A 22,011-nucleotide genomic window follows, 5' to 3' on the forward strand; every position below is an offset into this window, starting at 1 on the left:
TTGGGGCTGGGGATCGCATGCACGCGATCACCTTGAGGCTGCTGCACGCTCCAACTGAGCAGGTTTATGAATGACTTATTATCCAAAAGGTCCACTCGACACATCTCCATCTCACGGTCCATGGCCCCGACTCAAGTCACCTTTCTTGCTACGGAGTACTCCACCGCTTGATCTGATCTGATCATAGCGCGACAATAGCTTCTCTCCTCGCTTTGCTCGCAATCCCAATCGGAATGCGCGACTTTGCATTGCAACCATCGCTGCATCTATCTATCTATCTATCTACCTGAGTTGCTGCTCATCGTCAAAGGTACTTGAGATTCAAACGTTATATCTGCCATTATACTCGACAACCATTTCTTCTCTGTATAGATTTATTGCTCAGATCTATTTGTGCCCTCTGCCATTGACACAGAATATCTTACTCTCTCAACATAACTTGTGGCTGGAAGCATTATTAACATGAAGCCGAACAGTTCTTCCAAGGCCAGATTGCTCAAACAGCTTACCGAACTCAACAGTGAACTGGGGCCGCATTGGAGTAGCACCCCCAGGTCGCGAAGCGCTAGCGACCCACGCGCGACGCCTGACGTGCCCAAGACTTCTCCCAAGCCCCCTTCTCCGCCTCCAAAGAAGCGAAAGCACCAGGACACTGCGGCCCCCGTCGTGTGCACCGTCGGTAGGGACACTGATCCAGTAAGTTCGATGTCTTCACTCGGCCCGGGACCCCCCTATCTAATGTCGTCTGTCTTAGGTAAGAGCCGACAGGCCTCCAAGCGCTGCGCCGCCAAGCAAGGCCGCCAGCATGTCTCAAAGGAACAGAGGGCAGCGCAGTGCAAATCGCAACAGCGAGGGCGGAGAGGAGTATTTTTTGTGGCAGTCCATCCAGTCGTCAATCTCGTCCTTGGTCCCAAGCATCAACGAGAGCAGCCAGAATGTCCAGGATATAGCAGATCAGGACAAGCAAATGGTCTCAAAGCAGGCTGCTGGAGATTTTGACAAAAGGGATCTTAAAGGTATGTCCTGCCCGAACCTCGACATCGAGGCATCATGTGCTAACAGAGCAGGTAACCGTTCTGATCTGAAAGCCGCCTATGAGAAAATAGACTCGTTGTTTAGGGCAGGCGTCAAAGTCAACGAGAAGACAAGCGCACAACTCAAGGAAGTAATCGAGAAACTCCATGTGCTGAGTGCGCTTCAAAAGGCCAAGGAAGAGTCGCAGGAACCGTCACTATCGCGCTCCGCCACGCAGCGAGCCAAGGAATCCGCTGCCGCATCATCCTCAGTGTACGACTTCGATGGTTCTGGGGATTCGCCGGTACCGTCCCCAAACCCCAGCGTGGCACGCCGTATGGGTGGGAGCACTGGCAGCAAAGGCGACCGGGGGTCTGTTCCACCAAGCGTGGACCGCTCAACACCAGTAGCAAAGGCCGGGAGCGCCGAGCCTCAGGGGCCTGGCGCTGCCCTCGCTCGATCAAAGGTCATCTTTTCAAAAGGGGAGGAGGTCGCATTCAAGCCCAAGCCACAAAATAGCGAGCCTACCGACTGGATCCTGGGTGTTGTGCAAGATGTAAGAGGTGAGGGTAAGTCCCGCCGCTACAGGGTCTTAGATGCCGACGTGGATGACACTGGGAAGCAAAAGGAGTTTCGCAGTAGTGCCAGCAGCATGATTGGCATTCCGAAAGAAGGCACCGTGTTGCCGGGGTTGGATCCGGGCAAAACAGTGCTGGCACTGTATCCTAACACGACCACGCTGTACAAAGCCGAAGTACATGGAATGGCGGACGACGGCAAAGTGAACTTGAAATTCGAAGGCGAGGAGAGTAGCAATACGGTGCAAGCCGTGGCAAGACGCTACGTCGTGGAGTATCGCGCGTGACTCTGAGACTACACGTCAAGAGCCATTGCCGCAAGGTATGTTCAGGCTATAGTGCATCGAATGTTGATTTGGCTGGGAAGGATTGATGGGTCGGGAATCTGGTTTTCATTCTTGGGAGCGACAGGCGTTCGGGATACTTGGGCTACATAGCATTGAGACTGGCATCATATAACAGCGCGAGGCGTTCAATTTTTTAGCTCGGCAACATTGATGACTACCATAGTCTTGGATCTTATTCCGCTAGCTAACGCGCACATGGGAATTGGATTGGACTAGACCGCATGGTCGAGCGCTTGAAGCTCATTATTGCCAATCCTCTCAGTATTTCCAATCTTATGTGTTTTTATTTCCGTTGGCAATTGTAGTACCCATTCAAAACACATGAGCCGACGTCGATGGGACCTTTTGTGCCAGAGCCAGTCACATTAGGCCAGCGCCACCTCACGAAACAGCGATGTTTTATCGGACCACGAATAACTTGAGAAAACCCGAACACAAGCTCTTTTTCATGGCATTAAAATTTCCTCCACCGCAAACCGTGCAGGGTCTACTTCCACGTAGTATGCAGTGCAGAAGCCTATTCTCTTATACTTTCCAGCACCGGATCTCTCAAGTATCAGCAGATACCAGGTTCGATCCTCACGTATCCCGATTAGTGCCCAGCAGGCCCGCGCTGTCTGGCGATTCACGTCTAATACGCAACCGCCAAGGCACGTAGACTTATCTTCGATGGAGTCGAGTTCTGCAAATGTCAAGTGCCCCACGTCGAGGCCTTCGTTCGGGCGATAGAACATCTGGGCAATGGAGCCGCGGATTTTGAGAGTTCCCTCGAAATTTACCTGCGTAAGACCGTTCTCCCTGTTGCCGGCTACCTCAATTTCTATTATCTCGAAATCGGCCAGGCTATTAGAACGAAGTGCCCAGAAGTCGAGCCGCCCGTCTAGAGCCGCCCAGCTCCAGCTGGGCGCGCGCTTGTGTTGCGCCTCGCTCAGCGCGCTACACTCGTCAGCGGATGAATACCCCCATACCTTTCTGCCTTCCACATGATTATAATGCGCGCCCCAGAGAAGACCTCGAGCCAGATCCTCTTTCCAGAGGCCCCCGAGGTACGTCGCCCCCGGGATCCGCGACTGGAACATTGAGGCCGCACCCGCCAATGCGGGCAGCTTGTCGGAAGCCACCGTCAGATGGCGCATGGTGTATTCCTCCAACAGCAGATACCAGTCTCGCCAGGCGTATTCGGAGCGGGTGAGCAGGCGGTGCCGGGCCTCCTGAAAGATCCCCACCGCGTTCCCGGAAAGCCGTGGATGAAACGCCGTTTCGTCTTCGTAGGTGCAGCAGGTGGCGCATTCCCAGTACATCTGTTCCTTTCCGAAATGGAGGACGGTGGGCGCCAGAAGTCGTTCCTGCATACACCAGCCCCGGGTGTTGAGGGCCCGATTTGCGAAGTTGTCGAAGAAGACAGGAAACACTTTCTGGATACAGTATTGACTGTTCAGTGCAGCTAGTGGGGCGCGTTTCTTCCCGAGGAACCCGGTGGTACTCGATGCTGCATCCAAAGCGGACACAACAACAGCAGCCCCGGCGTAGATGGAAGCCATCTTGGCAGCCTCCCTGAACCAATCCTCGGTCGAGTCCTGGATAATGCAGAGCGCGTCTATCCAGATGTAGCGTATTTGCAGAGCCCGTGCGACCTCAATGGCATCTCGGAAGTTCTTTGGGAGCTCCTCGATGTTTATCGCCTCGCACCGTTCTGCGACATTGGACTCGATTGTTCTAGAGGGGATCGCGCCACCCCAGCAATGACTGAGCGCAATATACGGCACCTTTTCTCCTTGAGACTCATATAACCGGTGACCGCTCGTCTCAGGTCCTCCAATGTCGATCACTCTTGTTGGCAGGCCGGTGCCCCCCGTTTCCTTCTGACATGCTTGGTGATTCTCGGCACAGTTCTGAGTCCAGCGCTCTACCTTCCGCGCTATATCCCCGGAGGAGATGTACGTTGGCGTTACCAGTGCTTGTTCGTAAACAACCAGCTCGTGAGACTCGATAACACTATTCGGCACTATCTCCCGTCGACAAACCTTGAAGGTATGTGAGGGGCTGGCACCGATCTGGGTGGCACCCCAGGGCATATCCTGTAAGCTGTTGCGAAAGCCAGCCCGGAACTGGCCTTTCTTGCTTCCGGACGCGATATAGCGGTTGCTCCACCACGGATATAGTCCGAGCCAGCCCCGACACAGTTCGCGATCGAGCCCAATGGCCAGGTCCTCGTAGAGCACCTCGCACATTTCGCACTCTTGCGAGCTCTTGAGGAGATCATCCAGGGTTTCATGGTGGCGGAACCCAACACCCCAACCAAAACGAGACTGTTGGTCTTGGGGCACCCACGGCAGCGGAAGACTGGGTGGTTCAGCGAAATTGAAGCCGAAAAGATCGCTGGTGAACTTATGGCAAATCCCGCAGAGCGCACCGTTGAATTCCATTGTTTTTTCGGTCATAGCTAGGACACATTACGACCTTTCAAGCGTGAGGTTTAGCAATCATAAATATCAGGCTCTGGCGAGTGAGTGATCAATGGTGTATAATCCCGCAGTCTTGGCTACTTAGGTGGGGGGAGCACTTAGCCCCCAACTTCGGGGGCCAAAACGAGGGCGATTTCTTGAACAACATTGAAGGGGAAACCAATCCAAGAAAGAAACATTGCCACATTTATGAGGTAAAAGACACTGGGAATAGTGCCATCTGTGGAGGGACTTCTTGCAACTAAGTCAATTCGGCGGAACGAACGCCAGAACACCAATAACTATAGCCAATCGCAGAAGTTCACGGTTTTCAAGACAGGCTGCACAGCCTGCGCGATGCTGCAGATAATTGTTGTCACAGACTGGACTCTCCAGTAACATCCTGCGGGTACGAGAAGGTCTGACCAATCGTTTGCTGGCACTTTATTGACTGACCACCCTTTGATATCCGAATCAGTCACGATCAATGGTGCCAAGATGGGGGGTTTTTTTGGGGAGGAAGCCCTGGATTTGAAAGGCGATAAAATCTTCTCACTCCTACTCATTTTCTGCTAAATTTTAGTCAGTCTTTCTCGCACTTGGAATAATGTATGCACTGTTCGTTAAAGCACTGTCAAGCGATGCTTCGCCAGCACGGGACAGTGTGCTCCCTTCTATCTGTTATCTACAATACAATAGGTTTCAAAGCCTCCCAGCTTATACAGTTGGACAATACCGATCTGTATTCAGACCTCGCGATTGTAGAAGCAGAGAGCACTGGGAAGACGACCGCCTTATGCGATCCTAACGGTAATTTTCTAAGTTATTACAACAAGTGTGTTAATTGCGTGCAAGGTAATGGCAATAGTGGCACGTCGGAAGATTATCCTAATCCCAAGCTTGGGCAACATCTCGACTACTGCGGTATTCGAAGCATATCTCTTACCGTGACGGTGCAGGCTACTGTGAGCGGTAGGGCGACTGCCTTAACTACTCTGACCACGGTTGTAACCGATCTTCCAAATGCTTAGAATGTGACAACGTCAAACAGTGCGACAACGTGGAATAGTACGCCCCTGAGTTATGTATCTTTTGTTGCGACCACTTCTAGCGGTTTGTCTCCGGCAGCTGTATCGTCGCCATCATCCGAGGACCCTGCAACGTCAACGTTGTCTGCAGTGACACCAGCTCAATCTTCCGGTTCAACAACATTAGTGCCCCAGGAAAGCGAATCGCACGGGAAAGCTTGGATAGCAGGACCTATCGTGGGATCAATAGGCGGCGTAGCAGTATTATTTATCGCTGGTCTCCTTCTGAGAAAGCGACGCCAGAGAACAAAATCTAGAACAGTGTCAGGCGATGCTTTCGACAAGCCTCAATTACATTCAGATCACATTCCCAGACTACAAGTAGCAGAGCTCGAAGTGAATAAAAAGCAAGATCCTATCGAGATGCCAGCTGAAGTTGTCCCTATTGAATTTACGGTGCCGCCATATGAGATGGGGGATGAAAATCAAAGACTGAACCAATACCTTACAGCCGGCGATGTGCCTGAACAGCCATGAATCAGTCTGAAGCAGCATTACACAAAATCTACCCCTGCCGATACTCAATGGGCCGTTACAAAACTAGGAGCGGTGGACATCCGGTATACAGAGTGTGGCAAATGAAAGGGGAACAATCTATTTTCTTATTCCAACCTTTTCCTCCACCAAATCAGTGCCATAGCGGTACGACCCCATCAAGGCGTTATGTACTCGGGCACGTAGGATATGAGGCTATTTTTGAGCGTAATACATACCTAGAATCCAGAGGCATTCTAGCCTATCGCGCTTTGACTCATTTACTGGCTGTCTTACAACCCTCCAACCCTCGAGCGTATGTGTGAACAGCTGAGATGGCCAAAGCAAGGTATACTGGGACTCCGACTCCTATCGTGGGTTTGAATCTCTGCAGCACTCTGTGCAGTGAGTATTACCTTTTTTTCATCCGCTATTGTAAAACACACAACGTAAGTCTGACTTGTTAACACGTGCTAGTTAATCCTAACTGGCTGATAAACGACCTCGGAAAGAACACAAGAATTATGCGCCAGTGTCCTTTTCCACACGAACTACATCTTCGGATTCCTTGAGATCCGCGCATCACCCGATTCAATTCTGCAAATCTAATCGGGTTTATATTTGTATCTATAGTACTCCGATTCCATCAGCCCCTCGACCACACCTATTAAGCTTACTTCTACTTCAGCCTTGATTATATCAAGCGCGTCGGTGTTCACTACATCAAGTTCTGTCCTAATCCCTCCACCGACTAAGATCAGGGTCTTAATGGCTCAGGCATGGCCTGTCGGTCCCATCGTAGGGTCGGTGGTGGGAATATCCGTGTGGTTGCTAATAGCCTTCCTGTTATCACGGCGGCGCAAAAGGAACACGATAGTAGTGAAAGATGAGGTTACGAATAAGCATCAAGGGGTAGGTGCAAACAAACCAACGAATAAAAGCGCAGCTACCCTCTGATTTCGTACTTCGACATGAAATGGGTGTAGAGTTGATAGTCTACAAGATGCTGATATAGTCTATCGTGGTTCATACGGCTCTGGGCGAACTGACTGGGATGAATTCAGTTGTGTCGGATCAAATGACTGGCAGAAGCAAATTGTAATCATGGGTACAGTACGCTGGGCCGAACTAACAAGGACCGTCATGATGAGGCATGTCTCTGAAGTGTTCGTGCATTAAAGTACAAATTTACCGCTATAGTGGATGACTATTAGAAATAAGCAGTTCTGGCCGAACAACACAAGGACACAATGCTGAATAATGAGAAACGATAGAGCCATGTTTCTTGTGACGAAATGATGTTCACGGTCTTGATGGTTATCGCGACAGGTCCGTTGCCAATTGAGTTTAGACAAACATCAAAACATGACAGTGAAGAATAGAAAGTGGCAACGTCTAGCCTTGTCAATCTAAACATTATTAGATGGGCCATGCGAAAAATATCAAAGTGGGCCTATCAAACGGTGATGAAATCTAGCTTAAAGCACTATAGGGTTGCAGTGATCGCTATTTGAGGATAGCTCCTCTGGGGCGGTTCCTGATAGGTCGGTTGTCGAAATGGAATAAGTGCTTCATAGCCTGCCCCAGCCTCGATATTTTACATTGACTCGAATACAAATTGATGCTTCTTCAGCTCTTTAGACCTACCATGTCATACCTATTCTCGCATCTGACCGCACGACCAGAGAAGCGTGAGGTTGTAGTCCCATCTGTCTGCTACGCCACTTGTAGTAAAGCATCAAAAACTTCTAAGCCAACGGTTTGGGCCGACATGATGTAGCTCCTGGTGAAATGGCGACGATAAGTCCCATTACTGCGAGCATGACCATTGGTAGGAGTGAGTTAGATTCACACGACCCAGCACATCGGCGAGAGTCGGCCTGAGAAATTTTGTAAATATGCATATATACGATACCAGTAGAATCATTACTCGTTATGGCGTGTTGGCCAATGCTTGATCGGAAATGACCGTGTTTGATGTCCAGATCCGCACCAGAAAATCTTGAATGGACAACTCCCAAAAATGCACACTTCTCTGATCCAGATGAAGTTCCTCTTTACCCATAGGGGGTATATGCTAAGTACTACGATTCTGTGCAGCCGACTCGCAATGTTTCAGAATTTCCTCCCAAGCTACAGCTTGATCCAACTTGCTCATCTCTTTCAGCTTGGCGATGACTTCTTCGATCGCCGCTTTCGTGACATTGGATCCTGGCTCGCAGATTCGCCTGCTCATCTCTGCAGTCTTTTGATACCAAGCCAATGCTTCCGCGTCATTGCCGCACCTGTTATGGAGAAACGCGATATCTGCCATTGCACCCAATGTTGTCTCATCTTCGAGTAGTCCGGATCTAGGCCCGGATGTGACCCCGGATGGAGGCAACCGGATGACATCGTGAAGATACTGAAGAGCATTCTCGACAACAGCCCGATCAGATTTTCCTGCAGCATGAGAAAACTCGTTTTCTATCACGTGTAGCTGACCGAGGCGGAATCGTGATATGCGAGCTTGCTGTGATTCGGTGCCCCAGATTTCCTCACTCGACACCAACAGATCTTTGCCAATCTTGGCCGCTTTCTTCAAGTCCAGAGACTTCAAGGTTGCTGTGTACAAGGCTTTCTGACTTTTAAATGCTAGAATGGATCGTTTCCCCCAGAGTTCGTCGCAAACATCTCTTATACAAACTATACTGCGAGTCGCAACATCCATGTAGTGACCGTCTTTTTGCAGTTCGCGGCATAGGACAGCAATAGGATGCTCAAAACAGAATACCCTAGTGGCTTCTTGGTTAAAGAAGCGGAGGATGATACCACGAATCTTGGACCATTCCTTGCTTTTGATGGCGCTCGTTTCGATGAGCAGCTCACACAAGAAATCTAAAGGTTGCTTCAACATGGCTGCTGCCGCAAGCACACCAACGTGCCTGAGCATGCTAAAGACAGCCTCGTTCGTAGCTATCGCCTGTGCCTGAATTGCAGCCGCGCTCTCTCTTGAGCTGGCTCTGGCAATCTTCGTCGGATCATTGGCCGAGTCGAGGCTTTTGATGCCTCTAAGAATACCAAACCAAAGGTCGCTGGATTCCTTAGACGAATCCAAGTTAAAAAAGCAGTCGTTGCGACCACCTTTTGTCTCGTCTTCCGCTAGTTTATGATAGTAGTGTCTCAAACTCTGTAAGATCCTCTCAGTTCTGATTACTTTCTCGTTCGAGGATATAGGGCGTGTTGGATAAACGGGCTGGATGGACTTGAACCACCGCAGTGTCCTATCGTACTCCTGCTTGTTTATATGGCCTGCCTTGAGGCGCTCACCAAGCTCTTTCACACTATTCCCGCACTTCTGCATGAGGACATCCTTATCACTGGTTTTCAGATACTTGGATATGCTCCACTGCCGAAAGCGCTGATTGTACATGCGCTTGCTATTTTCAACGTTGGTGAGTGTCTCAGGATCACGTGTATTGAACGACGCCGGGAATAGAGCAGAGGAGAAACATGCAGTCATGGATTTCACACTCACCTGGCATGAAAACGGTACTTATTTCTCATAATCTCGTCCATATCCTGCCACTTCATCGTCTTGTATAGATTAATTATAGTGGCTTTGTGGAGATCCCATTCCTCGGCTGAGGGACCTGTTTTCGCTGCATCGCAACGTTGGCTCCGTCCATGAGCAGTGACAGCGTGCCTCGTGTCGGCGGACATGGTTGTGATAGGTGGGTAGCATTACAGAGACCCGAACAATATGGGTGGGTGTAATCCCAGACTCGCTACCAACCTTGCAGCGCCCTGCAAGATCGCGGTGCTGCTCTGCCTTCTCATCCTGATTCCTCTCAGCTCGGGGCCGTCCCTCGTTACGGCGGCTGGGAGCAGCAGTCCAGACTCTCCCCCACGTGATCTGAGACGGCCAGATCCAGACTAGCCGCGGCGTCTACACCTGTACAGTGTGGATCGGGGGCGCCGACTATATGTGCCCGCTGCGACATTGTGCTGAAAATGCCTTTGGATCGCCATGAGTGTGATGTTCAAGATAAAGTGGTAAAAAACAGAACGCGGGCATTTAGCTTGGAGGATATCTCAAAACTAAAGTCTTATGATTCCTGGGACTCGTGTGCACCTTGGTCCCCTTTGAACACCGACCCGCCGGATGATCCTCTCTGCCAGGCATGGCGCAAGACGGCCACACCCTGAAATAGCTTAGCTGCTTGCAAAGTGACAAAATTCCCTTGCAGATTTAGCCGGAGACTCGACAAAGAGAGTTCACACTAAACCAACCTAACCTAGATTGCTTTGGTCGAGCCCCAGCTTCGAGTTCGTTATTATTATCGTCGAGGTTAAAGTATGTAGCATTTGCTTCAGCAGACCCGTTTTATAATATAAGAGTATTTTGTGTTAGTACTTGGCTAACGTTAGCCGCTCAACCATACTCCTTAGTCGTTTCCGCACTCACTAACCTTAGTGAGATCTTGGCGTGGTTTACTAGCATTCACCACTACAGAGTACATGCCTATCATAGGATCAAAAGCAGAGACGAAGCATCAACTGGCTCTACCCTGTTCAATACAGCGTAAGTTCAATTCGAATTGAAATCCCAGATACAGCCATGTGCCGCTGGTTGGTAAACGCAGAAATGTGCTTTACTCGGGACTATTTGCAGCAACTGGTACTTGACCCTAACGACGGTCCCAATTGAAGATTTATACTGCGCGAATGTCAGCATACGATTATATCGCGTAATTTCATGAATGGTTGCGTGTGTTTTCGGGCTAATATATAGCTATGTATTTTCGTGCTTCTGAGCGCTCCAGAGCAGTTGGTCACATTGCGGCTGAGCTGTATTTGTGCCTGAAATTCGAGGTTAGGTGGCGGCCTCGCTTCTGAAGCAGGTATACATAGATATTTGAACTGCCACGCCGTCTAAGACTTTTGAGGGCCGATTTATCGATGCTACTTTCCGTTTTGAAGACAATCACAGGCCACGATCTCTCTCGTCTACACTCCATTGGATCCCACACGGTCCGAGATCCGCATTCTCACACTTCATCCAGACTGCTTTAGCGCAGGCATAAAACGCTCGTTACGCGTGGTCGCTTTGGAAGACCTAGCAGATCATGAAGCTCTATCCTATGTATGGGGAGATCCAAGTGACACGTTACCAGTCGTTGTAAATGGTATTGGGGTACGTGTGACAACAAATCTGGAGGCCGCACTGCGACATCTTAGGCTGCTTTGGAAGGCGCGCAATTTGTGGGTCGATTCGATATGCATCAGCCAACAAGACCTCGCTGCGAAGAGTGCTCAAATACCTTTGATGGGGAACATTTTCAAAATGCGACGTTCACTGTTGCCTGGCTAGGGTGTGGCGACAAGGATATCGAGCTCGCCATAAGCTGGGTGAGATGATACGTCTCGAAGCGTCGTGCGAGGTCTTCTATGCGCTGGCTAGCAGTCGATAATAAAGCCTTGTTATCACGAAGAGCGCAGCACGACAAAGACCAAAACCTCATGCATGCATACCACGGGTGTCTCAAACTCCTCTAAGACGTGTATCGGGGCCGTATGTAGATATACCAAGAATTCGTGGTTCATAAGAAACCACCAAATTGTCTTTATGGGTTTTCAATGCTCTCGCTTTCCACTTTCTTCAAGTGTATATACTTGTATCGTAGAAACCCAACACCAACTACTTTGCGCGACATCATCAGTTCAATCGAGCTGACCGGCTATCTTTTTGCATTCTACGCACGAATAATGAGGGATCAGATTCTGTTGATCACCACTCGGGTCAACGGTCTCCCATTCTTAGCAGAAGAGTATCCTGAGTAGTCCAAGGCGCGTGAGTTATACAGTCTGCTGCTAAACACGCTTGGCCGAGAAGCTCAGGACCCTCGAGACAAGATATACACACTCGACGAACTGATACTGGCTAATAATGCACTACCACTCCCAGACTATACAAAGCCCGTGCAGCTCGTGGTGCTCGAAACACTGGCTTATGTTGTAAATCATGAGAGGGCTGTGTGGTTCTGAATATGGTTCGATCTGGAGACCGACAACCTTAGTCGCTACGATCATCCCTCGTGGGCCCCGGATATCCTCAAACATCGAATTCCTCGCAGACCCATAATGTTGTCTACAGATTTCAAGGTCGGCGATGGCGATACTATTAGAATATATGCTGATCTAACGACGCTGAATCTTTGGGCATTTCAAGCAGGACGATGTAAAGTCTTAGGGCAAATTCAACCAGGAACTCCTATTGAGGCGCAGGTGTCGAGACTTCTAGCTTCTGCTGGACCCGGAAGCCTTGAGTACAATATTCCAATTGGGCAATTGGAGCCACGAATGAGGCATGCTTTTGGTGCTGTACGGCCAAACGATCGTAAAATCACCGATTGATCTCATGGAACAAATCCAGAAGATTGGGGATCATCGGCAGCTAGTTCTTGAAGACAACGACGAACCGGTTCACGGACTTATCAGGCTGATGCAGGAAAGCGCAAATGAGATCGGCAGTAAGGCTTTTGTCGTGACAAGTAGTGGCTGCGTCGGACTCGCTCCACCACAGACGGAAGATGGTGACATTATTGTGATCTCGGCGATGTTGCGCAGCTCAATTGTCCTGCGAAAAGAGAAAGCCGAGAGTGGTATCGCTCGTTGGCGCTTTTACCGCATGGTAGGACGCGTGGACATTGACGCGATGACTGAGGGTGAATTTGCAGATTGAAAGGAGTATCTCTTCAATAATAGAGAGTGGTCAAGCCGAGTACCTGGTCCACTGAGACCTAACCAGATTAGCAACAAACGAATCTATAAAGTTACAAGGCAAACTATTAAGTCCGCCTTGTCATGCCCTGCTCGGAGCTGCCAAGCAACTAATTTCTACTATAACCGACGATTCGCGAGTTTCATTTCGGCGTTTGCAGAACTGCCGAAATGCAAAAAGAACCTCAAACGTTCTTTATGAAGAGCAGTCTCTCCAAGTAGCTCATATATCAAAGACTACCGCGTTTTGCACGTTCTAATTTGGTGCTAACACTCCTCATCCACACGCAGTAGTCACTGAGATGACGTCATACCCACCGAAGACGCCTGAGAACGGTACGTGCAAGAATGTCAGCTTCAAGTGCGAGCAGATTCATCAGCTCACCAACATGAACGAAAGGTGCAAGTTTCATTTCCAAACTCCATAGCAGTCCGTATGCCTTTCTTGAAAATGGGAGACATGTCGGACACAAGATCCTCATCACCGGTGGAACGAGAGGTATTGGTCGGTGCATGGCCATAGCCTTCGCACGAGCTGGCGCCGCCGCAATCGCCGTGGCAGATATCTCCGAAGACTTCGATAAACTAGCCCACGAAATGATAGGAGCGGCACAGGAGAGCGGCTACAAGCCTCCTCAGATCATCCTGCACAAGCTCGACGTGGCAGATGAGGACAGCGTGCGCAAATGCGCAGCTCTGATTCGGGAAGAGTTCGAGGGTAGACTCGACGTTTTGATCAACAACGCCGGTTTCATGACACCCGCGTTGACCGTGCCAGAGTCTGACGCCACGACATGGTGGCGCACCATGGAGGTGAACCTTAAGGGACCGTATCTAATGAGCAAGTACTTCGTGTCTCTGCTGCTGGAGGCGAGGGGCGGGCCGCAGACAATTATCAGTATCAATAGCGTCGCTGCTCACAATCTTCGTCCCATGGCCAGCGCATACGGGACGAGCAAATTTGCGATGCTGAAACTAACAGAATTTCTGCTTGTCGAAGCGGCTGAGAAGGGACTGGTGGCTTACTGTGTGCATCCTGGTGCCGTCCTGACCGAGCTCGCAGAGAAAGGTATGCCTGCTGAGACATTGGCTGGACTGACGGATAGCCCCGAGCTGGCCGCATCGACGGCTGCGTGGCTGTCAAGTGAGAGGAGAGATTGGCTTTCTGGCAGATATCTGAGTGCGACCTGGGATATGGAGGAAGTGCTGTCCCGACAAGACGAGATTGTGCAAGGCGACAAACTCAAAGTCAGGCTTGTGACCTGAACGGCGAAGATGTGGTCAAGAATGGAACTCTATTATAGTTGTATTCTCTCGCTTTCTATCATGTTCTAAGGGTATCACTGTCTTTTCATGGCTCGCCCACGCCCCACCGATCATCTATGCCTTGGTCTCGATGTCCGGGAAGACGTCCTTCAAGAAGTTCTTGGAGTACCTCTGACACTGCGCATAAGCCGTCTCGAAACCCTGCTGGCCGCCGTAGTATGGGTCTTGCACGATCTCGGCCTTGCCCGAGCCCGAGTACTCGCCGAAGAGCATGATCTTGCCCTTTGACTTGTCTGACTTCCTCATGCGCTTCAGATCGGACAGGTTCGATCGGTCCATGGCAAAGATGTAGTCGAAGTCGTCGAAATCGGACGGTCGCACCTTGCGCGCGGCGTGCACGTAGTCGGTGATGCCGTTCTTCTCGAGCGTGGCCATGGTCCGGTCGTCCGGGTCGTCGCCTGCGTGGTAGGCTCCTGTGAGAGGCCTATAATCAGTACTGAATAGGAATCACGACTTGGCAAGCGCATTTGTGAGCGTACCTGTGCCGCAGGAGTCAATGGTCTCCAGTCTCTCCATGTATGGTGAGTCCTTGACGAGAGATCGGAAGACACCCTCTGCCATTGTAGAGCGGCAGATATTGCCTAGGCATACGAACAGTACGCTGACTTTCTCGGGCATCTCGGCGGCGTGTGAGAATAGAGGCGGGCTATAGTCAACTTCTTGGAAACAATTTGTGCTGTAGCGACGGTGGAGGGTCCCTCTCTGATCTCACTGTTCGCAAAAAGTCTAGGGTCTGCCCCGCCAAAAGCCAGGCACTGAACGCTGGGCCAAGTGACAGCCCTGCTGGAGATAGGCGGAGATAATCACTCTAACCTTGCTGAGAAGTGCCCGTGGCGTGAACTCTTTGAGCGTCGCTATTGAACGGAATACTTCCTAAAGCAAGAATAACTAAGCTCACGGGCGCGCTTGATGCCAAATTTATCATATTATATCAATCGATAACAGTGAGACAGGGAAACAAGTGATTAAATGAGACGAGCTTCGAAAACATTTCAATTGGGTATAACAGCTTCTCCGAACTTCCACCGTGAACCGTGATCATGACCGTGTATGATACCGTCTTGATTGGCGATACAGCTTCTCCCATGCCCCCTGTCATGCTCTCTGTATCCTCCATTGCCTCCTGATATTTATTCCACAACTGGGCCAGTCGGGTTCTGGGGGTGCGTCGAAGGAACACCCGAAGCCTTCTCTCTCAGGTTGCTCCCCACAGGCATGACGCCATGCTTGACTCCCAACCGCTGGTCCTCCTCTTGCATCTTGTGTAGGCCCTCCTGCTGCATCTTCTCGTTCCTCGTCACGGCGCCAACGGCAGCCTGGGCGGAGCCTGTAGCTGTGTGGATCGCGCCCTGGAGGTCGCCCTTGAGCTTCTGGCCCAACGAAGCGTCGGGGCGTGCGGATGGGTCGGATGACTGGACGATGTCGCCCGACGTGTTGACGTTGGCCGTGGTGCCGTCGCGCAGGACCTCAGCGCTGTTGGGCTTGCCGAAGAGAGTGGATTTGTCCGGCATTTTGTGTTTGGTAGGATGGTTTCTATGGGTGTGTATAGGGGGATCGAACAGTTGCGTGTCTACTGCGTGTAATTAGACGTATGAAGAAGGAAGTCAAGAAGAAATTTCTCTCTTCTGTAGTGTAATGTCATGAACGTTGGGTATTCCAGTAGTCGTCATATGCTGGAGCAAGCACATGTGACGTCATCCGATGCCCATCCTATTGCCGCGACCCGTTCCATGTCAACCACGGAGTAGTGGTTGGAAGGTGTGTCACACTGAAGCCTGTTTGGTCCTTAGTAACCCATGACTGCTACATTCAGCATAGTTTTTGCACGTCCGTGAGATTCAATCATTGTATTATTAGGCCCACTGGGCCTACTCGTGGATAGATGGATGCCCTTGAGCTATTGTGCCATGCCATACACCGTCGCAAGCAGCGCTAATGCGCAAGCCAACGGTAAAGTCACAGCAACGTCGAGCTCCCTTCTCGAGAAATCTTTGCATTATCTGCGCTCAGATGTCTTATTCCAGAAGTCACTCCATTCTGTAGATTCCCACTTTCTCATCAGCACAAACCGTGGTGAAGCGAACTATGTTATTGGTTGCGCGTGGGGGTTAGGCGGGTACCGTTTGCCTGGAACACACCCGACGACACGATGTAACGGCACATGCGGGCCGATGCGCAAAGGGCTATAGTGCTACAGAAACGGCAGGTCAACCACACCGGGGCAGCCGCACAAAGTGTATTCACAAGCTTTTATTCTACGAACTTGGCGAAGAGGTGACCCAAGCGCTCAAATAGAGATCACTATAGACCACGCCAAGCGCCTCTCCCTGGATCGGATGGGCGGACCGCACAAACGAATCAATCGCATCAATCCGCTCTTCCACGCCCGGGTCACTGCAAACTAGGATGACATTCGACTGTGGTCTTAAGAAAACCGTTATCTTATGAGTTCTCGTGGCGCCGTAGGCTGACCAATACAGTCAGCGCAGAGAACGATAGCTCGCGCCTCTCAGCAGGATCCTGGGAGCCTCAATGCACCTCGCTTCACCGAATTCCGCACCCAAGCGTCCCGATTGGCTACATCGCTACCCAGGACCACCATGCTGGGTAGTTATCCTTGTTCCGAGCCCTACTGAAATCAGGAGGCAGTTCGTAAAGAACCATGATGCTATGACTAACCGAACTTTTTGACCGCTTCAATTCCAGATTCATGATGTGTTGCTGTGCATTGGAGTCCTCAATCAACTGAGCGAGGAAGATGTATAAAGAGACAAAGCTCACCAAGGTAGGGGATATGAAGAAGGGCAGCATCATCATCTCATTACACGTCAATCAATTTCGAATTTGATCAGCACCTTCGCCATGGTCTTCTCGCGCCTCGCTTCTCTTGTTGCCATCGCCGGCATTGTCCAGGCCTGCGAGCAATGTGTGCACCCAGGCAACTTCACAGGAACTGGTCAGTCGAGTCCACTATATCTTTCCGTGCTCAACAACTGACATACGAACAGTGGCATGGTACAACAACTTCACCAACATCTGCCTTGGCTCAGTGCCAACCATCGCTGCCGCCACTCCTCACCACTTCTGGGATCCTCGCGATGAGGCACCCTGCGGCATGAAGATCACCGTGATAAACCCTTGTATGCCAGCCTGCCCCCCCCGTTTATCTTCTGAGGTCAATAAACTAACTTCATCTCAGACACGGGCCAGCAGGTCGTTGCCACCATTGCCGGCCAGGATACCACTCTGGCTGGTGACAACCTACTCCTGAACACTGCCGGCCTGGCTGCTCTCGCACCTGATGCCAATCCTAATCACGTTCCCGGATACGTAAACTGGACCTTCAACGGCTAGATTAAATACAAAAGAGTTCCCGTACAAAAGTTAAACCAAAATAGTTAATATTATATCTGTCATTTGATAAATGATGTGAAGGGGATTTGAGGTTACGAACAGAACCATCCTTACATGATAGTGCAACTCATGTGTTCGCATTCTCGTATTGGGTACTAACCTAATGTACTCTCTCTTCTCCACTGCTTAATTTTGCAGATTATGCTCTGAGTCAGAGATCCTTACTATCGTACAAATTGGTTCTTTTGCATGGTCATTATCGCCTTGGATCATGACCCGGGGCTCGCAAAGAGACAGATACCGAGACGCATAATAACGGTATACCAGGAAGTAGGAACGTGAAGTATCTCCAAAATAATTGCCATTAAAAGATGAAGCGGAAAACAATAGTGGTTCTCAGTAGTCATTAGAGAGCAGTCAACAAACTTAGGTTCTGATAATCAATCTTGCCTTCGCCCTTCGGGAAACACCCCGGGTTAGCTACTCGGCGACCTGATCGAATGGTCTAGGTTAGCTACTTGCTTTCGTTTGCTTCTCACCTGGTTTCCACGCTGATGGGAACCTGAACATAATATTTGGAAACATTCAATGCTGAATTGATATTCGGAAAACCCTTACTCTTTAACAGTAAACCTTTTTTATTATTACTTCTCTTTCTTGTTTTTGCAGGCAGATGGTTCAATGCCAACTTTTGTGGTGTGGCCTTTTTTTTTCCCCCCCTTTCTTTTTTCTTTTCTTCGTGTCAAGCCGTCTATTGTAGGCAGGACCTCATTCAGAAGACCTTTAGACACTACAAGCAGGTAATTAAGGTTTTCAAATAGCATGTTTACTATATTGTGCGCACCTGCGTAGCGAGCATGGCTTTCTAACGGTTTCCAACACGAGCTTTGCTGACACGTTATGTGAAAGAAGAGACGAAATTCATAGGAATGGTGGGAGCACATGAGATAAGGTATATTCATGAAGAGCTATGTAGATCTATCAAGGCTAGACATCATCCGATGGTAAGTTGTACATACTTTGAGCCGCGTCCTCATAAGAGGGTACATCACATACACCAAACTTCTCAGCGCCAGATCACATTTCGGTCAACAAAGGTAGCAGTTGGCGAACTATATGAACAACAGCACCCGCTCACATGTGGGAGGAATTAAAGTAGGATTCGAATCTCGGCCGAATTTAATCAAATCTCAGGATCTACCTCAAACATGTTTTTGAATCAGTGGCACCTGTGCCAATATCTTCTGCCCCTATGGCACTTATCACCTCATCATCGGAGTGAGTACCAAACACATTCCCACCACGATGTATCCAATCAACCTGACATCGCTAAACCTGGTCGAAGCCTCGCTCGTAGTGTTCCCGCTTGTGTTTCCAGTAGTTCCGCTATTTGTCGTGCCACTGTTCGCCGTAGTACCACCGGAAGTACTGCTGGAACCACTACTGGAGCCACTGCTCGAGCCTCCACCAGAGCTGCTACCAGACGATGTAGTCGAGCCACTGCCCGTAGTCGTTCCATCCGATCCAGTTCCGCTAGCCGCACCATTGGTCTGCGTAGGGGTGACCAGCTTGGCCTGACCGCTGAAGTCGCACGCCGCATTCGACTTGCCTTGGTTGACATAGTACTGGTTCATGGCGTAGGCCAGTTGCTGTGTGGAGTTGCACATGACAAAGTCACCGTACTTGCCAGCTGTCGCGTCTGCCGTGATTCCCGCACAAGCTGTGGGATCAATACCACAGACTGTGCCGAAGAGGGAACCGACATCTTTGGCCGCGACCTTCTCTGAGGGGACGCATGATAGAGAAGCTACCATAGACTCGCATGTGTTCTTGTTGGGCGTTGGTGGTAGTGCCTCCGCGGCTGCCCAACCGCCTTTGCCAGTGACCGCAGGACAATCGCGCGGCGTATTGGCGGCTGCTACTGAGGTAGAATTCATCTTAGTTGTCGTCTGTACATTCCCTACGGCTTTGACTTGGTCTACCAAAGCCGTGAAGTCCTTGCTGAGAGTTACATCACTACCGCTGACTTTCACAAGACCTGAATAACTGGTTAGTGCTCAAGCCATTAATGTTGCAGATTTGGTTCTCTGGTAGCTCACCGAAATCGTTCTGCTCCTCAAAATACTCATACGCAATGCCTCCACTCCATACTTGGTTCATCTCAGAGCTATACAAGGCCTCCGTCTCTTGCCAGATTCGAGAGGCACCGCCTCCAGGGTTGTTACAGCCGTACTCGGAGAAGAAGGCCGGTACGGAGTAGTTCTGGAAGGCTGTGGTTCGCTCCTCGTAACCGCTGGATTTGAAGGTACTCTGGCCGCACCATTCGTAGATGTTGTAACCCCAGAAGTCAACAGCCGCAGCCTGGTCTCCACAGTTGAAGTAATCTGCCAGGTTGTCGCGAGTATCGGCATCATCATTCGTGGCGTAGCCAACTCCCATCCAGTGATCGTACTTTTGCGACGCGATGTAGGCTTTGCTGTCTCGAACGGCGGCCTTGACGAAGGCTGACGCCGGTGTGTTAGTGTTGTTGTTGGTGACCTCATTACCCGCGAAGAAACCCAGTGTGTTCGGAAACTTGGCCAAGCTGTCTATAACGCTTGTGTACCGGGTGTAGAGATCCGTGGTCCATTGCGGCTCATCACGGTTGATGGACATTCCCGGCTCACTGAGATCAGCAATTACGTATATGCCAGCGGCATCAAGCGCGTTCATGCATTGCGTGTGGTCCGCCGTGCTGTCGATGGCATAAACCCGCACGGTATTGGTTCCTAATTGCTGAAGATATGGAATGTCGCGATTGCACCCGTCGAAATCGGCCAACGGGTCAGTGAAGGTCTTGCCATCTTCGACCGCTCCGCCAACTCCCACTCCTTGTTGATAGGCGACGCCTTTAATGAAGAATTGCGCACCAGTCGCTGTATTAAAGAAATATTTGCCCTAAGTTTTTGCATGTCAGTCAGTCTAGCGAATTATATGCCAACAGGGAGGCAGAATTATTGCTTACCTTGGCCACAATGGGGTCTACAGCCTGTGCAGTACTGAGAATGAGTGCAGCTGCAGCGCCGTTGGCCCAACGAGGAATCATGACGATCTAAAATTATATGCAAAAATGAGAGAAAGCAATAAAATTGACAGAAAGTTCTAATACAGTAGGGAGAATGTGATTCAGTACAGGAGGCGAGAACATCAGAGGGCCGGCTCGTAGTAACCAATGCTCCAGGCAATGCACCAAAAATGAGTGTTAGCAAGGCGCGATGAGAACCAGAAGTCAATATCCAACCATTGCCCCTTGTGTTGCTGCTTGGCGAATAATTAAGGTAGTGGATGATCTCCAGAAACAACTTGGGAAAAGCTTTTCAATAGTTCCATGACGGACAGAAGGGTCCACATACACGTCAAACATGCAATAGCCCTGCGCCTCCATCGATGTGATACTAAACCTGGACATGAAATCATTTGATACTTCGGATCGCTGCCGTTGAGATCAGCTGAAACATCTCACGTTGCGGACCAACCGTCTAAAGGCATCTTCGCGCTAAAGGAGTGTCCCCACCCACTGGGGACTGCGCTGAGACTACCAAGGTTTAGCTTAACCCAAGTACCTACATCGTATGTCGGTTCTGCTGGAGCGCCTAGACCAACTAATTGCACTGCGACAACAGCAAAGGAATTCCCAACCCAAAATACTCATATAAGTTAGTGCTGTATCGTGTCATCTTTCGACAACGTGTTTCGCATTGGACGCACATTGCAGACGTCCAGTTTGGTCGCATTCATCCTTTGCTTGGCCCGCCTGCGCAAGCTGAACAACACGCTGCCAACCGAAGAGACGCGATGAAACGGTAAATCATGGTTATCGTTGTCAAGAATAGGGGTGTCCTTTGTGAATTTCTTGCACTCGAAGCTTTCGCGTCATTGGGGTCCACGGCGTGTGTTCTGAGCTGCTCTTATGCATCCTCTATACTTCCCACCGGGGTCTTGAGCAATTGGTTCCCTCTAATGACGAAAAAGTTTGACAATGAGGACGAGAACATCTTCGCTGCCGTATAGCAAGATTGTTCCATGGATAGATGCGTTGAAGTGACTGCAGAACTCAATATGTTCGTGGTAGCCTGACAGCAAGTCTTTGATTAGATATTTGCCCATCCGCAAAACCACAAGGAGCAAATATTTCTGTCAATTAGGTTAGCTAAGTAACTTTGAGCAGAACATACAAGAACTACAGGTATTGTTCATATTCGGTGTGGTTGTCAAGAACTTACGTGGCATCGAATGCATAGGAGCGACGATCCACGTTCTCATCTGGAACAGATTGCAACACATTCTCGCAGATTTGGAGGTTCGCTTTGCGTAATGGTGACAAGATGGGAAGCCGCACTTCTGAGGCTACTTCTGTAACCTAGTGGCTCTGAGCGCGGTTGGAAAAAGGAGCTTGACCGTCTGTCAAGCTGTGGACCCTTGATCTGAATAGCCTCCTTCAAGGTATACTGATGCCGAAATACACCAATCGTTGAAAGGCCCGACAACACATTAATGCTGCCCATTGGACCATACGTGTGGGACGGAGAGAAAGAACAAAAAAACAAAAAAAAACCATATCACATCTTGTCGGGCGCCTTTGTTG

At 50.0% G+C, this 22,011-nt stretch overlaps 10 protein-coding genes across 10 annotated transcripts; 5 read left to right on the forward strand and 5 right to left on the reverse strand.

The window, feature by feature from the left end:
* The first annotated feature begins 494 nt into the window (after positions 1-494).
* Positions 495-2,132, forward strand: BKA67DRAFT_255520 (SGF29 tudor-like domain-containing protein). Its single transcript, XM_046095782.1, has 3 exons — positions 495-696; positions 755-1,016; positions 1,068-2,132. Exons 2-3 carry the CDS (start codon positions 806-808, stop codon positions 1,877-1,879), a joined length of 1,023 nt encoding a protein of 340 aa, XP_045960368.1. The 5' UTR covers positions 495-696; positions 755-805; the 3' UTR covers positions 1,880-2,132.
* On the reverse strand, positions 2,022-4,543 carry BKA67DRAFT_255529 (heterokaryon incompatibility protein-domain-containing protein). Its single transcript, XM_046095783.1, has one exon. The coding sequence runs from the start codon at positions 4,378-4,380 to the stop codon at positions 2,386-2,388; it is 1,995 nt and encodes a 664-aa protein (XP_045960369.1). The 5' UTR covers positions 4,381-4,543; the 3' UTR covers positions 2,022-2,385.
* Positions 4,544-4,990: 447 nt separating this feature from the next.
* On the forward strand, positions 4,991-5,948 carry BKA67DRAFT_535001 (uncharacterized protein; the record flags this gene model as incomplete). The annotated part of the gene is made up of 4 exons (XM_046099948.1): positions 4,991-5,045; positions 5,083-5,348; positions 5,435-5,451; positions 5,495-5,948. The coding sequence occupies 4 exons, from the start codon at positions 4,991-4,993 to the stop codon at positions 5,946-5,948; spliced, it is 792 nt and encodes a 263-aa protein (XP_045960370.1).
* A 1,869-nt stretch (positions 5,949-7,817) lies between these two features.
* BKA67DRAFT_562655 (uncharacterized protein) lies at positions 7,818-10,045 on the reverse strand. The gene is made up of 2 exons (XM_046102622.1): positions 9,463-10,045; positions 7,818-9,364 (listed from the first exon to the last, which is right to left on the reverse strand). The coding sequence occupies exons 1-2, from the start codon at positions 9,645-9,647 to the stop codon at positions 8,023-8,025; spliced, it is 1,527 nt and encodes a 508-aa protein (XP_045960371.1). The 5' UTR covers positions 9,648-10,045; the 3' UTR covers positions 7,818-8,022.
* Positions 10,046-12,170: 2,125 nt separating this feature from the next.
* BKA67DRAFT_255596 (uncharacterized protein) lies at positions 12,171-12,944 on the forward strand. The gene has a single exon (XM_046095784.1). It carries the CDS (start codon positions 12,295-12,297, stop codon positions 12,667-12,669), a length of 375 nt encoding a protein of 124 aa, XP_045960372.1. The 5' UTR covers positions 12,171-12,294; the 3' UTR covers positions 12,670-12,944.
* On the forward strand, positions 12,804-14,030 carry BKA67DRAFT_255623 (uncharacterized protein). The gene is made up of 3 exons (XM_046095785.1): positions 12,804-12,925; positions 12,999-13,043; positions 13,108-14,030. The coding sequence occupies exons 2-3, from the start codon at positions 13,010-13,012 to the stop codon at positions 13,971-13,973; spliced, it is 900 nt and encodes a 299-aa protein (XP_045960373.1). The 5' UTR covers positions 12,804-12,925; positions 12,999-13,009; the 3' UTR covers positions 13,974-14,030.
* A 57-nt stretch (positions 14,031-14,087) lies between these two features.
* BKA67DRAFT_592161 (phosphotyrosine protein phosphatase I superfamily) lies at positions 14,088-14,651 on the reverse strand (the record flags this gene model as incomplete). Its single annotated transcript, XM_046104806.1, has 2 exons — positions 14,088-14,446; positions 14,513-14,651. 2 exons carry the CDS (start codon positions 14,649-14,651, stop codon positions 14,088-14,090), a joined length of 498 nt encoding a protein of 165 aa, XP_045960374.1.
* A 512-nt stretch (positions 14,652-15,163) lies between these two features.
* On the reverse strand, positions 15,164-15,544 carry BKA67DRAFT_535006 (uncharacterized protein; the record flags this gene model as incomplete). Its single annotated transcript, XM_046099949.1, has 1 exon — positions 15,164-15,544. One exon carries the CDS (start codon positions 15,542-15,544, stop codon positions 15,164-15,166), a length of 381 nt encoding a protein of 126 aa, XP_045960375.1.
* Positions 15,545-16,559: 1,015 nt separating this feature from the next.
* Positions 16,560-17,459, forward strand: BKA67DRAFT_255627 (uncharacterized protein). Its single transcript, XM_046095786.1, has 3 exons — positions 16,560-16,989; positions 17,042-17,173; positions 17,233-17,459. The coding sequence occupies exons 1-3, from the start codon at positions 16,896-16,898 to the stop codon at positions 17,385-17,387; spliced, it is 381 nt and encodes a 126-aa protein (XP_045960376.1). The 5' UTR covers positions 16,560-16,895; the 3' UTR covers positions 17,388-17,459.
* Positions 17,460-18,649: 1,190 nt separating this feature from the next.
* BKA67DRAFT_592162 (Glucanosyltransferase-domain-containing protein) lies at positions 18,650-20,472 on the reverse strand (the record flags this gene model as incomplete). The annotated part of the gene is made up of 3 exons (XM_046104807.1): positions 18,650-19,425; positions 19,487-20,324; positions 20,392-20,472. The coding sequence occupies 3 exons, from the start codon at positions 20,470-20,472 to the stop codon at positions 18,650-18,652; spliced, it is 1,695 nt and encodes a 564-aa protein (XP_045960377.1).
* Positions 20,473-22,011: the final 1,539 nt, after the last annotated feature.

The sequence above is a fragment of the Truncatella angustata genome (genome assembly GCF_020726525.1).
Source record: "Truncatella angustata strain MPI-SDFR-AT-0073 chromosome Unknown BKA67scaffold_3, whole genome shotgun sequence".
In the NCBI taxonomy this organism is placed as follows: Eukaryota; Fungi; Ascomycota; class Sordariomycetes; order Amphisphaeriales; family Sporocadaceae; genus Truncatella; species Truncatella angustata.

Coding starts and splice junctions, on each gene's coding strand:
- BKA67DRAFT_255520 (XM_046095782.1), top strand. CDS start 806: ATGTCTCAAAGGAACAGAGGGCAGCGCAGTGCAAATCGCAACAGCGAG. Junction 1,017..1,067: donor TGACAAAAGGGATCTTAAAG/GTATGTCCTGCC, acceptor CTAACAGAGCAG/GTAACCGTTCTGATCTGAAA.
- BKA67DRAFT_255529 (XM_046095783.1), bottom strand. CDS start 4,380: ATGACCGAAAAAACAATGGAATTCAACGGTGCGCTCTGCGGGATTTGC.
- BKA67DRAFT_562655 (XM_046102622.1), bottom strand. CDS start 9,647: ATGTCCGCCGACACGAGGCACGCTGTCACTGCTCATGGACGGAGCCAA. Junction 9,365..9,462: donor AAGTACCGTTTTCATGCCAG/GTGAGTGTGAAA, acceptor CGTTGAAAATAG/CAAGCGCATGTACAATCAGC.
- BKA67DRAFT_255596 (XM_046095784.1), top strand. CDS start 12,295: ATGCTTTTGGTGCTGTACGGCCAAACGATCGTAAAATCACCGATTGAT.
- BKA67DRAFT_255623 (XM_046095785.1), top strand. CDS start 13,010: ATGACGTCATACCCACCGAAGACGCCTGAGAACG. Junction 13,044..13,107: donor ACCGAAGACGCCTGAGAACG/GTACGTGCAAGA, acceptor CATGAACGAAAG/GTGCAAGTTTCATTTCCAAA.
- BKA67DRAFT_255627 (XM_046095786.1), top strand. CDS start 16,896: ATGGTCTTCTCGCGCCTCGCTTCTCTTGTTGCCATCGCCGGCATTGTC. Junction 16,990..17,041: donor AGGCAACTTCACAGGAACTG/GTCAGTCGAGTC, acceptor ACATACGAACAG/TGGCATGGTACAACAACTTC. Junction 17,174..17,232: donor GATCACCGTGATAAACCCTT/GTATGCCAGCCT, acceptor ACTTCATCTCAG/ACACGGGCCAGCAGGTCGTT.